The following is a 14,909-nucleotide window of genomic DNA, read 5'->3' as shown; positions in this document are numbered from 1 at the left end:
ATTTCTCTTTAGTATACAGCCCCTAAAATGTACTGAAAGGATTAAGATTTTTTTAATAGAAGTGATTTACAAATCTGTTTAACTTTCTGGCACCAGTTGAGTTTAAAAAAAAAAGTTTACAAAAAAAAATCCAGCCGGTGGGCCCGCCTCCAGCACGCAATTCAATGCAGATAGAAGCCAATCCGGGCACCGGTTTGAAGGTATGTGTATTGGTCAGAGACCCCTCACTAGTCTCCTGTTCACCCGCACCATAACCTGGTGTATTGGGTTTAGTGTGGGTGAACAGGTGACCGTTTTCCTTTAAATGCTTACTGCCATGATTCTCCGCTGAGGGTCCCAGCAGGAGGACACTTTGTGATCAGCTTATTGTCAAGGGTTTGTACGAAGCGGAAGACCTCTTTAAACTGAAATAATGACTGGAGGCCAGGCCACTGACCTAGGAGTTGTAGTGTCTGTAGACTGCAAATTTTATGTTAATTTCTTATGAGAACTTTTTGTCTTTTTCAGGCTTTAAGTTTTCAGGACCTCTTCTGTTCCGGGTCTGAAGATTTTGATGATGAGGTAATAGTAATCTTAACATCTCAACCAAAACTACATTTGAGTGTACACGGGTATGCCAGTGGAGTACTTGCGCAGGGGTTCAGTGGACCTAATGTAGTCTCATATTTTCTATATGTTTGGTCCATTTCTAAGTGTCTTTTTTTTGGGGGGACTTAAAAGTGCAAGCACCCACAAAGAAAATGGCACTTAGAAATGAACCCAATGTAGTCACTGTTTTAATACTGTGCCCATTCAATGTGGTGGCTATCACTCGAGTATATTCGGTATACAGCGCATTCCATTTTGTGGTCTTCCAGACCCACAAACATAGTCTCAGTTTAGATGTGAACATTCCCTAAATGTTATGGTGCTACCTGTAAGATGGGAAAGCGATTGTGATTCTCTGCAAAAGTTACTCGCATGCCCAGATTTATCAATTTGTCAAAAGACAAAAATGTGTGTGACAGAATGTAACCAATCAGAGCTCGGCTTTTGTTTCTCAAAATGTGCAGTGACTGGTTGTCATAAGATACAGACAGATTGACTGTGCCATAATATTAACAGGGTATTCAGGGGAACGCAACTTATTCCCTTACTATGGGATAGGGGATAAGTGTCTGATCGAGGGGGAAGGGGTGTCCGACCTCTGGACCTTTTATGATCTCCTGTAAAGGAGCAGGCAACTCTCCCCTCCTTGGAGCGCTCTGGCCCCCACCTTCCAAAACAAGCAGGAGTGACAGCCCGCTTAGCCAATCACTGGCTGAGACAGAGCCCCATCTTAGTCTTGGCTGAGCGGGCCGTCACTCCTGGACCTCTCCAAGGGTGGGAGCTAGAGCCCCCCATGTGTGGGTGAGTTTCCTGGCCCTGTACAGAAGATCCTTTGAATAGGAGATACGTCCAGTTCCCCTAAATACCCCTTTAACAAATTAGATTCTGTGTTTTACCTTCTGAGAATTATTAATTCAGCTGAGGAGGGACACGCACATCTGGGACCCTTATTCTTCAGAACGGAAACTTCTTGTAAGAAGCTGTATACGGCTCTCTTTGGCCATGGGTCAGGAGAATGAATACTCCCAATTTGTAGGGGTGCGCTCCTCACCATCTTACATATATTGTTATTTATATCATCCCTTTTCTTTAGGATTTCGTGTCTGCACTTGAAGATGTAGAGTCCAGTCAGGGTAACCATGAACCAACATCTGTCAATCTTAGGCCTATCCCTAAATACACTATTGAAGTGTCAGGGGCAGGAAAGTCCTTACCAGTGCAGCATATGACTATTGCTGATAGAAGTGTGAGATCTTCAGAAACACTAAATGCACCCCCCGCAGTCCAGGAAGTGGATGATGAGGAACTTTTGTCTCTCTGCAGCGAGGTAGAGGCTGAGGTGTCTCAACATCACCGCCAGGTACCAAAACCTCATCTGCTTCTCAGACCAGTTAACCAGGACATTGGAAAAGACTCAAATAATTCTTCATTCCAGTTGCGACCACCTCGAAGTAACAATGATGCAGGAGTCAGACATTGTCTGAGCGATATCACTGCACAGTCACAGCATCCAAGTTTCATTGCTAACCATAATCCCAGTGTTCATCTAAGTGAAAATGGACCAAGTCAATCCCCAGGACCAAGTGCTAAGAGGCCATGTTTGAGGCCTGGTGTGGAACCCCAGCCTGTTACCCCTGTGAGAGGTGGAAGCTTCACTCACTTCTCAAATTCTGCTTATCCCCGTCCCATTGTGTCGCCCAGTGCATCAGGCTCAGCAAACACATGGCAGACTGGACCTACTAACTCGCACCCAATACCAAGAACTCCTCTTTCATCTCCTCGTCCAAACACACCAAATACTCTGCAGACACCGGTGGTCACCAATCATCTACTACAGCTAATGACAGCAGCTAACAAGACCCCTAAGAATTTGCCATGGGAGACCCCTCCACCCAAAGAGAGGAGATTTCCAGGACCAGCAGGACTCCTTCCACAGCAGGTGATCTATCCAGAGGAAGAAATGTGTTCGGGGGTCTGTGTCATGCCCTGCCCCCTCAGGATTGCACTAAGCGTAACACAGTTTATAGGTTAGGCATGGAGTGTTCCTCTAATATAGATTGTGCTGACATCTTTTACATTATATGGAAGTCTTTGATATGCCTTCTGTGTAGTTAAAGGACAACTGCAGCGGTATGACACTTATCCCTTATCCACAGGATAGGGGATAAGTGTTTGATTGCGGGGGTCCGACCGCTGGGACCCCCTGTGATCTCCTGTACGGGGCGCCGCCATTTGCACTCATGGTGAGCACTAAGGCGCGTAGCGTCGACCTAGAGGTCGACGGTGACGCCCCGTCTCCTCCTCGTCCCCCATACAGTTCTATGGGAGAGGCGGGGAGGCAGCGTTCGTGCCTCCCCGCCTCTCCCATAGAAATGTATGGAGGAGGCGTTCCGGCTGCAACGTCATGCTGCGGCCGGCACGCCCCCTGCACAGGAGATCACAGGGGGTCCCAGCGGTCGGACCCCGGCGATCAAACACTTATCCCCTATCCTGTAGATAGGGGATAAGTGTTATTCACGCTGCAGATGTCCTTTAATATGCTGACTCTGTTCTAGTATTTGGTGGTGTAGTGTCGGTCACTAGCCCTCCTCCTCCTTCAATCAGTAGTCATACCTGCACAGCAGTAGTTTGTCATTCAGCACTTTTGACAAATTGGCACATTCCCTTTGTCAGGAGTGCTGAGCTGATGACCAAGCCGTCTAGACATCGCCATCAATTCAAGTGCCAGCCAAGTGCTTGTATTGTAGATTTCCCGTCATCAGGTCTGATTAGGTGCAGAGGATTAGCGCATCTGATGGTCATGTGTTCGTGTGGTGTTGGCGGACAGAGGTGTAATAATGTAATTTAAGGACTGGATGTTGTGCACAGTAGGATCTGCTCTGTGCCCTTAGTGTGTGCAGCCACATCTTGAGAACTTTTTACCCTGGCTTCATTTTCCCTCTGCCCCCGGACATGCACCAGCATAATATTAAAGGAGTTAAGCAGTATAACAAAAGTTATCCCCTATCGACAGAATAGAGGATAAGCTGGGAATCATGAATGGAGGCGTGTTGACCATCACACGAAGCTGTGGCCGTCACGCCCCCTCCGTGTATCTCTATGGGAGAGCCGAAGATATAGAGTTTGGGTAACTCCGGCTCTCCCATAGAGATGCATGGAGGGCATGTGTCGGCAAAAGCTTTGATTGGTTTCTCAGTGCTGAGACCCCCGTCAATCAGGAGAACGAGCAAGGATAAGAGTGCGTCAGTATGCTTTAATCTTTGGCTCTCCCTAGATCAGTGGTCTCCAACCTGCGGACCTCCAGATGTTGCAAAACTACAACTCCCAGCATGCCCGGACCGGGCATGCTGGGAGTTGTAGTTTTGCAACATCTGGAGATCCGCAGGTTGGAGACCACTGCCCTAGACAAGGAGTAAACCGCACTACTGGCCACTTATCCCTGCTCATTCTTCTAATTGGTCGGGGTCTCTGCACTTTTGACATGTCCCTGCATTATGTAAAAAAAACGAAGTCACTGGGACACTTTAATGTTATGGCAGATTGGTGTGTATATAATGTAACAATGCCAGTAATGGCCGGTGCTTTGAGTCCTGTATGCTAGTGTTAGACTGCCCTCTGCTGGTATAAGGGATAGTGCCAGGAAGGTAACCTGATAATCTTCCTGTGTCATATGACTTGTTACTGTACTTTTGTCCTTGAATAAACTTTACATTTACATCTGTTCTTAGGGCAGTGGCAGAAAGCTTGATGAAATCCTGGTGTCCACTCCTCACACGCCGAGCCACGGAGCACGTGCTAAGCCACATAGTAATGTAGGTTTTTACTACATTATTCCTTCCTATGTGTACAGTCTTTTTCAAGCTCCCATCTATTCTTCCTCTACATAACATCAGCCCCTTTATAGGCTCAAAATTCCCTTGATTTGCAGAAAGGGAGATCCTCACAGCAGCAAACAGAAGATCAGTTTATCAGAGGTCCCTGGGCCGCCATGAAAGCCGAGCTGTCATTGGATGAAAATGACCCCACTTGCTTCCTCCGAACATACAGCGTGGTCATGGTTCTGCGCAAGGTGACAGTACCTTCTCTCCCTTCTTCAGAGTGATAGAAGCTCTGTGACATCACCGCTCACCCCCTGTTTATTCTTCAATATGTACAGGCAGCTCTCAAGCAACTCCCGCGGAACAAAGTCCCAAGAATGGCAGTGGCCCTTAAAACGCTAACCCCGGCCAACGGAGATGCTAGTGCAGTGTTCAGAGACCCAACAGGTATTGTGTCCCTTTTATACTCTCGGCCTCCCATTTACTTCTAGACCTAGTTTTTCGAACACCACAATAGAGCTCTGATGGACCCCTTTATAAATCATGAGGGTCATCTTATGAGGGTCATCTTATCTATGTCAGCCACCATTTCCTTATCCAGTTTTCTCCTTTATGGTCACTGTACATTAAATACTAATGTGTCTGCTTTCCTCCAGGAGATATTCAAGGCACCGTCCATCATCTTCTACTAGAAGAGCGAGAGAGTGAACTAAAGATTGGGAGCATTCTCTTGTTAGAACAGGTATTTGTGGTTTTCTATATATTTTATGTTGTATAAAAAAAGACAAACCAGTTGCTGTTGTGGGGCCCTTGGAGAAAGGGGGCCTAGCACTGCTTGTTCTGTCCACAGAACAAATCCCAAACCATAATGTTTACAATGGGACCTGTTCTCTAGTATGCACTTCATCTGCAATTTATACTACTCGAGTTGGATCCTGTGATGCTATGTCCTCCTGTAGAATTGGGTTTATTTTCTATAGATAAAGCTATAAAATCCTGGCGAATCCCTTATGCTTCCTGGAAAGGTCGTTGTAACCTCACCAAATGGTTATTGTCCCTAAAATTAAGTACTTATTACAGACACTACTTACCTTTCTCCTGCTTGCTTTTTTTATATATATAAAACTAAAATAAAAATAATGCCTATATTGTACACATTGAGCATTTGTTTTTTGCAATTGCAGGTCGGAGTGTTCTCACCGTCTCATCGTAATCATTATCTTAATGTGACCCCAAGCAACTTGGTAAAAATCTATCCCCCTCTAGAGGAGGGTGTGAAAACCAAGGTAAGGAATATGCCTCGTTGTCTCCCATCTGCATGGTCCGTGGGAATTGAAGTCAATGGGTAGCAAAATCAGCTGCATATTTTACTATTCATTGACCTTAAGGAGGATGCGTCCCCTCTCCTGACATGTCCGGCTGAGTAAATACTTGTGTTCCAGATGATGATTGTGCCATTCTTCTTTTAGTCCTTCTGGACATTAAAGGGGTACTCCGGTGGAAATGTTTTTTTTTTTTTTTCAAATCAACTGGTGCCAGAAAGTTAAACAGATTTGTAAATTACTTCAATTTAAAAATCTTAATCCTTCCAGTACTTATCAGCTGCTGTATACTACAGATATACAGGGTGGGCCATTTATATGGATACATCTTAATAAAATGGGAATGGTTGGTGATATTAACTTCCTGTTTGTGGCACATTAGTATATGTGAGGGGGGAAACTTTTTTCAAGATGGGTGGTGACCATGGTGGCATTTTGAAGTCGGCCATTTTGAATCCAACTTTTGTTTTTTCAATAGGAAGAGGGTCATGTGACTCATCAAACTTATTGGAAATTTCACAAGAAAAATAATGATGTGCTTGGTTTTAACCCCTTAAGGACGCAGGACGTAAATGTACGTCCTGGTGAGGTGGTACTTAACACACCAGGACGTACATTTACGTCCTGTGCATAACCGCGGGCATCGGAGCGATGCCCGTGTCATGCGCGGCTGATCCCGGCTGCTGATCGCAGCCAGGGACCCGCCGGCAATGGCCGACGCCCGCGATCTCGCGGGCGTCCGCCATTAACCCCTCAGGTGCCGGGATCAATACAGATCCCGGCATCTGCGGCAGTTCGTGATTTAATTGAACGATCGGATCGCCCGCAGCGCTGCTGCGGGGATCCGATCATTCATAACGCCGCACGGAGGTCCCCTCTCCTTCCTCCGTGCGGCTCCCGGCGTCTCCTGCTCTGGTCTGTGATCGAGCAGACCAGAGCAGAAGATCGCCGAAAACACTGATCTGTTCTATGTCCTATACATAGAACAGATCAGTATTAGCAATCATGGTATTGCTATGAATAGTCCCCTATGGGGACTATTCAAGTGTAAAAAAAAAAAATGTAAAAAAATGTAAAAGTAAAAGTGAAAAATCCCCTCCCCCAATAAAAAAGTAAAACGTCCGTTTTTTCCTATTTTACCCCCAAAAAGCGTAAAAAACATTTTTTATAGACATATTTGGTATCGCCGAGTGCGTAAATGTCCGAACTATTAAAATAAAATGTTAATGATCCCGTACGGTGAACGGCGTGAAGGGAAAAAAAAAAAAGTCCAAAATTCCTACTTTTTTAATACATTTTATTAAAAAAAAAAATTATAAAAAATGTATTAAAAGTTTTTTATATGCAAATGTGGTATCAAAAAAAGTACAGATCATGGCGCAAAAAATGAGCCCCCATACCGCCGCTTATACGGAAAAATAAAAAAGTTAGAGGTCATCAAAATAAAGGGATTATAAACGTACTAATTTGGTTAAAAAGTTTGTGATTTTTTTTAAGCGCAACAATAATATAAAAGTATATAATAATGGGTATCATTTTAATCGTATTGACCCTCAGAATAAAGAACACATGTCATTTTTACCATAAATTGTACGGCGTGAAAACGAAACCTTCCAAAATTAGCAAAATTGCGTTTTTCGTTTTAATTTCCCCACAAAAATAGTGTTTTTTGGTTGCGCCATACATTTTATGATATAATGAGTGATGTCATTACAAAGGACAACTGGTCGCGCAAAAAACAAGCCCTCATACTAGTCTGTGGATGAAAATATAAAAGAGTTATGATTTTTAGAAGGCGAGGAGGAAAAAATGAAAACGTAAAAATTAAATTGTCTGAGTCCTTAAGGCCAAAATGGGCTGAGTCCTTAAGGGGTTAAAGGGGTTCTCCGGTGCTTACACATCTTATTCCCTATCCAAAGGATAGGGGATAAGATGCCTGATCGTGGGAGTCCTGCCGCTGGGGACCCCCGTGATCTTGACCACGGCACCCCATTTGTAATCAGTCCCTGGAGCTTGTTCGCTCCAGGTCTGATTACCGGCGACCACAGGGCCGGCGGCGTGTGACGTCACGCCTCCGCCCCCATGTGACATCACGCTCCGCCCCTCAATGCAAGCTACGGGAGGGGACGTGACAGCTATCACGCCCCCTCCCGTAGGCTTGCATTGAGGGGCGGAGCGTGACGTCACACGGGGGCGTGTAATTGCCGATACCGATAATGTCCAAAATCGTGAATATCGGCCGATAATATCGGCCAAACCCTACTAATAAGTACTGGAAGGATTAAGATTTTTTAATAGAAGTATTTTACAAATCTGTTTAACTTTAACTGGCACCAGTTGATTTGAAAACATTTGTTTTCTACTTGTTTCCACCGGAGTTCCCCTTTAATTCATAGACTGACATCTTAGTTAGTATTCCACTTGCTTATGAGACCTGTCCCTGCACATACTGACAGTGTCTAATCTGTGCTGGTTCTATAGGACACTCCCTATGGGCAAGAGTTATGGCAATACCAGTTGTCAGCCTAGCCCGTTTAGTAGGGATAATAGAGTTCTAAAGGAAAAAATCAGTTTTTATTTGATAGAAATGTTACTGCTTCTGCCTACATTCAGGGACCACATGAAGTGGATTTTAACAGCAACCAAACACGGTCACCACTCCATCCCTCATCCAGCAGAGACCAGCCCAGTGCTGCACAGAGACCCTCTCCCCCTCACTCCAGCACTTCACATCCCGGAGTCTCCCAGTCAACAGAGTCTCACCCATCCTCAAGAAGTCTTCACCCTGCAAGATCTCTTCCTTCCTTCAACACTACATGCTCAAGAAACACCCAACCAGCACTTTCTCACCCACCATTCAGCACAGAGCAGCCAGAAACCCCACAGGCAGACTGGGAATTGGGTGAGTGAAATAATTGGTATTCCTTTAGAGGGGGCATTCTCACACACAGATGTGCACTTGTGGATCTTTAGTTAGAAAATCTGCGTGCCATTGGCATGGCAAACAAAAATACATAGGACTGGCCTTGCAAAATTTACAGCAGATTTGGCATGTGTTAATGCATCCTATAGGATTATTCCTGGGATATATATATTTTTTTTAACTTTATAAATCATTATGCTCAAGCTTGTTTGAAAAAAGTACTTTCCTTCCCTGTTCCCCTGCCACTGCCAGTCTGATGGAGCCTGATACCACTGCGCAGGACTTTTAGGTGTTGGTGTTCATAAGGAATTGCCCGCTCAGCCGATTCAAGGCTTCAGCAATGTCATGAGATCTCCGGTGAAAAATAACATCCCCTATTCACAGGATAGAGGATAAGTAGCTGATTGCGGGGGGTCCAACCGCTGGGAACCCCCCGCAATCACTGTGACGGGACCTGGCGCTCAGTGAAGAATGTGTTCTGCAGCCGATACACGCTTTATTCATTCCTATGGAAGCACCGAAAAGACCGGAGAACAGCTCTGGGGCATCATCAGCGCTCCCATAGAAATGAATGGAGCTTCTCACACAGAGTGCTGGGGTCTTGTCCCGGTGATCACGTGTGGCCCCAGCGGTTGGACCCCCTGCGATCAGCTACTTATCCCCTATTTTGTGGATAGGGGATACGTTTATTTTTGACCGAGTTATCTTTAAAATGTCTCACTATAGAGATACAGATAGATGTAGGCACTGCTGGACTAGCTTATTAGGTATGGTGCAGTTCATACAATGGTGTCGGTGGGACACTGTACATATGGTGGTGCTCATTTGTGGAAAAATCCAGGCATAGTGTACAAATCTTTTAAATGTGGCTGAGCTGCAATACCAGATACAGCCTATACATGAGAGGTACTGTTTCTTTAAAAATGTTTTTTGTTTTTCTTTTTAAATATACTTTTTTCTTTTGTGCAGATGATCTTGACTCGCTGTTTTGTGACCTTCCAGAAGACTAACATGTGGCTTTCAAACCAAATATCACCAGTATTATAGCATTGGCCGGAATCTGTCGATGCACTGGCTGCTGGGACCTGTAAATAAATAAGACTGATGGTATATACTAGAAGGATTTGAACACTGCCTCAGTGATCTCGATTCTCAAGAGCCTCATCATACTTCAGTTTTTGTCATTGTATATTGTGAATGGAGAGAGCAGCCGCACATTGTTACAGCCCTTCTGATCTCTCTATATAAAATACAGACTGGTATAAGTGACATCTGTGTTCTACTGACATTGCCAAGAGTTGCAATTGAAGCAATCCCAGCCCTAAAGTAATAAATGTCCCACTGTTAGTGATCAGAGCGGTGTTACCCAACCTGTGGCTCACTGGTTGTTGCCAAAGTATGTGGGAGTTGTAGCTTGGCAACAGCTTAAGAGCCTTAGGTTGAGGAACACTGGATTAGAGTAATAGACACATATTAAAGGGTAATGCAGTACCCCCAGTTGTGAAGCTAGTATTCCCAGCATGCCCTGCCCAGTGGTTATGCAGTATTCGTATATCCAAAGTAATGTGGATGAAAGTAAACAGGAATCTAGTACTTCTGGTTTTCTAGCTTGATCACCCACATTCAAATACATCCAATTTGAGTGTCGGCGACAGTAAATGGTTAAGAGTCCATATTTTTCTGTATAAGCTGTATTCTGAGCTGGTTTAATAAAGTTAATGGAAATGTTCCTTCTGTTTCACCAGTGGGTTAGAATTTATTTTATTAGAGCAGTAGTTAATGATCTGTATATAAACGTTTAAAGGGGTACTCCACCCCTATAGACATCTTATCCCCTATCCAAAGGAAAGGGGATAAGATGTCAGATCGTGGGGGTCCCGCTGCTGGGGACCCCCGGGATCTCGGCTGCAGCACCCACCTCAATGGCTACCGGCAACACTGGAGGCTTCGGATCCCGATTATGCGAGCGAAAGAGCGTGACGTAGACTCCGCCCCCATGTGACGTCACGCCCCGTCCCCTCAATGCAAGTCTATGGGAGGGGGCGTGACGGATGTCACGCCCCCTCCCATAGACTTGCATTGAGGGGCGGGGCGTGATGTCACATGGGGGCGGAGTCGGGACGTCACGCTCTTTCGCTCGCATAATCGGGATCCGAAGCCTCCAGTGTTGTCGGAAGCCATTGAGGTGGGTGCTGCAGCCGAGATCCCGGGGGTCCCCAGCAGCGGGACCCCCACGATCTGACATCTTATCCCCTTTCCTTTGGATAGGGGATAAGATGTCTAAGGGCAGAGTACCCCTTTAAGGAACCTCCATCATGTTTCACTGTGTCCTGCAGACCCCCATTATTTTATAGCTTTACAGCCCTTTGGAAAACAAACCGCTTTCTGTTACCTTCAAATATTTCACATTTTGACTCATCAGGTCAGAGCGCCTGCTGAAATTTTTTTGCACCCCAGGTCCTATGTTTTCGGGAATAGTTGAGTCAATTTACCTTGTTTCCACGTTGAGGTTTGGCCTTTTGGGAGCAATTCTTTCATTAAAACCACTTCTGTCCAGACTTTTCCAAACAGTAGATAGGTGTACCTGGGTCTCACTGGCTTCTGCCATTTCAGAGCTGATGGCACTGCTGTAAAACTTCTGAAGGTCTCCTAGCCAACCACTGGCCACGTTTACAGTTCTAAACATGGGCAGTTTCTTTTTTGTTTCTTTAAAAAAGCTTGAACAGCACATCTTGAAACCCCTGCCTGTTTTGCCCGTCTGTCAAGTGTTGCCTGGGAGAGAACTTGTGTCAGGATAGAGATGTGCAGCCCTATTCTCCACCCAAACTTTTATCCCTACCTATTTGGACTTTTCGTTATTGAAAGAGCTTTATTGATTGTTCAGTTATACAATAAATTACAATCACACAAAATATGTCAGTAGAATACATAGCACAGGTTCCCTAAGCTATTCATCGCACGGCATGCTACTCTAACACTCCGCTCAATCCTGTAATAGAGAAGTACAAGAAATCGACATAACCAAACAATACAATCTGTGATCGGGGAGGGGTGTGGGGCTATGGGGGTAAGGAGGGCAGATCACAGGGCCAAACTACTGGGCAATAACTTCAGGGGGACATGGGGAAGGAAAGGGGTCTTCTTCATCGATACCCGGACTGTGAAAGATGTCATTGCTGTCAGCAGGCTCCTGATGAACCTGCGGCAGTCCCGGACGGACATGATTTCCCTGTTGATCACGAGGCAGTTCCTGGCAAGCCAAAAAGCGTCCTTAAAGGGGTACTCCACTGGAAAACGTTTTCTTTTAAATCCACTAGTGCCAGAAAGTTAAGCAGATTTGTGAATTACTTCTATAAAAAATCCCAATCCTTTCAGTACTTAAAAGCTGCTGTATTCTCCAGAGGAAGTTCTTTTCTTTTAGAATTTCCTTTCTGTCTGACCACAGTGCTCTCTGCTGACACCTCTGTCCATGTCAGGAACTGTCCAGAGCAGGAGAGGTTTGCTATGGGAATTTGCTCTTGACAGTTCCTGAGACAGACAGAGTTGTCAGCAGAGAGCACTGTGGTCAGACTGAAAAGAAATTTAACCAACACTCTCAAAATCATTGATTAGGCCTAAGTAATAAAATATAAATCTTTATTGAAAACATAAATACATATAGACATAGAAAAATGCACTGACAATACAGAATTATGTTTCTTGATCCGACAATGTGCACAGATCATGGATCAGGAAGGGACGGGGTATAGGGTACAGGTGAACCCCCTACTTCTTGGAAGACCCTACCTAGTCTAAACCCTTGCCCTCACTGAACGATAAGTGTGGACGGGGTTAGGAAGATATTAGTATTCCATTAGAAATATAAAAAATTTAATGAAATACATTTATTGAGACATCTCGTGCTCCCTTTCCAACGCGTTTCTCCCTAAGCACATAACTAGGGTTCATCAGGGAATGGAGGAGAAAACTGTACAACAAGATAAAAAATATATATAATCCCAATGATGTAGTCAAAATATGATAAATATGATTATATTTATAAGGCACAGTTGAGTGAGTCAGAACTGCTTAAGATGGCAATCCAAAGTAGGAGCTGAGTTCATTCAATATAATTGATACATGTTGAATGATGCGTCCCCTCTATTATATATATATGACGCCGGCCTATTCCAGAGTACGGCCAAGTTGAGGTGGATATAACTCTGTATTAATCCCATGTATTAGCCGCTGACAAGGCACATCACAAGTAATGAAGTAGTCCCAAAACTGTTTCAGCAGGACTATATAGATACACTTTAGATGACCTCCAAGAACAGGTAAAATTCAAGACCAGGACTCCCACTTAGAAATCAATGCACTCCTAGACCTACAATCAGTCCATCATGATCAATACAATAGCTGTTCCCTTTTTCTATATGGTGGTTGCTGTGGTAAATGATGATGGTTGCGCAATAATAAGCGTGTCAAGGATGTGACAACATTAGAGGGAAAAAGAAGGGACGATAAAGTTCCCAATCTTCGGCTCAATGGCCTTCCCTTGTTTGGCAGTTCAGACGCGTGGACCCACGATAACGTGTAACACACCCGTTGAACTTGTGGGTTGTATTAGTATGTTCCAGGCGGTGACACACTATACTTGTGGGACCCACAAATCCCGTGCACTCTCACACCGCAGAGCACTCCGCATACCCCGGCCCTCTGCTCTTTTTATATCCCAGCAAAAACGGCCCTAAACCTAAAGTCACTTTCACTAGAATTAATTTCACCCGGTGTCCGGTGTGTCCTGAAGCTCATTGGGAGGAGTAGGATACTAGAGTCATGCTGTGTGCAGCCTTTAGTGTCCGACACCTGGCTACACTCCAACTAACTCCTCCTCCTGCCGTTAGTGTAGGTCATCTTGGCAGTGCGCTGGGGGCAGTCGTATGGTGACTGGTTGGTCATAGGGATGTGCCCGTGTGCTGCTCTCATCAACCCTAAAGGTTGGGAGGACTTTCGGCTTTAATCACTAAGGACCAGGTACACTACACAGCCACCTTAGGAGTACACCGTACACTGCTTGACTGTACCTCCATATAGTGCCAACCAGTGCACTTGCCAAACATAATGGCAGGCCATGTGTGCTGTACTTACTCCTGTATAATACTTGAGGATGCCTCTATATACTGTCTGACTCAAATCAGTAGTGCCCTATGCACACTTAATGGTACTGCATGACATATCTATGGTACCTGAAGGTGCAGATATGCCTTTCAGGAGCATAGAAAAGCTAGGTGAGAATGTCCCACCTATCTTTTACATGCTTCTGAATGGCATTTCATATTAAAGCTGTGTGTGACAGTCAGACCCTGTAATGATTACAGGATCATGAGTCATTACCAGGTCTGACTAACTCACACACACAGCTTTCCCAGGCTCCTGAATGGCATATCTGCTTAATCCTTTCCCGACCCATGACAAACATGTACGTCATGGGTCAGCTCCCATTCTATAACGCGGAGCCACAGTGTGGCCCCCGCATCATAGCGGGTCGGGCCCAGCACCTAGCAACGGCCGGGACCCATGGCTAATAGCGCGCGGCACTGATCGCGGTGCCGCGGCGCACTATTAACCCTTTATACGCGGCGTTCAAAGTTGAACGCCGTGTCTAAAGTGAAAGTAAACTAATGCCGGTTAGCTCAGGGAGCTGTTCAGGATCGCCACGATGAAATGGCGGCATCCCGAACAGCTTACAGGACAGCCGGAGGGCCCCTACCTGCCTCCTCTCTGTCTGATCGCCGAATGACTGCTCAGTGCCTGAGATCCAGGCATGAGCAGTCAAGTGACAGAATATTTTGATCAATGGTTTCCTATGAGAAACCACTGATCAATGTAAAAGATCAGTGTGTGCAGTGTTATAGTCGCCTATGGGACCTATAACACTGCAAAAAAAAAGTGAATAAAGATAATTTAATAAAAGTTTGAATCACCCCCCTTTTCCCATTTAAAAAAAAAAAAAAAAAACTGTGTAAATAAAAATAAACATATGTGGTATCGCCGTGTGCAGAAATGTCCGAATTATAAAAATATATCGTTAATTAAACCGTCCGGTCAATGGCGTACGTGCAAAAAAATTCCAAAGTCCAAAATAGCGTCTTTTTGGTCACTTTTTATATCATGAAAAAATGAATAAAAAGCGATCAAAAAGTCCGATCAATACAAAAATGGTACCGCTAAAAACTTCAGATCACGGCACAAAAAATGAGCCCTCATACCGCCCCA

The 14,909-nt window shown here is 44.9% G+C and overlaps 1 protein-coding gene across 6 annotated transcripts in view; it reads left to right on the top strand.

Annotated features, from left to right (window-relative positions):
• HROB (homologous recombination factor with OB-fold) overlaps positions 1–10,380 on the top strand; it is a 60,091-nt gene extending 49,711 nt beyond the window's left edge. For all 6 annotated transcript variants that reach the window (XM_056549051.1, XM_056549049.1, XM_056549053.1 and 3 more), the window contains 9 exons: positions 508–561; positions 1,682–2,527; positions 4,317–4,400; positions 4,517–4,657; positions 4,745–4,853; positions 5,063–5,148; positions 5,591–5,692; positions 8,342–8,630; positions 9,621–10,380. In XM_056549051.1, the coding sequence (XP_056405026.1) occupies positions 1,814–2,527; positions 4,317–4,400; positions 4,517–4,657; positions 4,745–4,853; positions 5,063–5,148; positions 5,591–5,692; positions 8,342–8,630; positions 9,621–9,661 (1,566 nt within the window). In that variant the 5' untranslated portion in view covers positions 508–561; positions 1,682–1,813 and the 3' untranslated portion in view covers positions 9,662–10,380. The remainder of the gene's footprint in view (positions 1–507; positions 562–1,681; positions 2,528–4,316; positions 4,401–4,516; positions 4,658–4,744; positions 4,854–5,062; positions 5,149–5,590; positions 5,693–8,341; positions 8,631–9,620) is intronic.
• Positions 10,381–14,909: the final 4,529 nt, after the last annotated feature.

The sequence above is a fragment of the Hyla sarda genome, chromosome 12, assembly GCF_029499605.1.
Source record: "Hyla sarda isolate aHylSar1 chromosome 12, aHylSar1.hap1, whole genome shotgun sequence".
NCBI lineage: Eukaryota > Metazoa > Chordata > Amphibia > Anura > Hylidae > Hyla > Hyla sarda.
The sequence above is the reverse complement of the archived record's forward strand: the minus strand, read 5'-3'. Positions and strand labels throughout refer to the sequence as shown.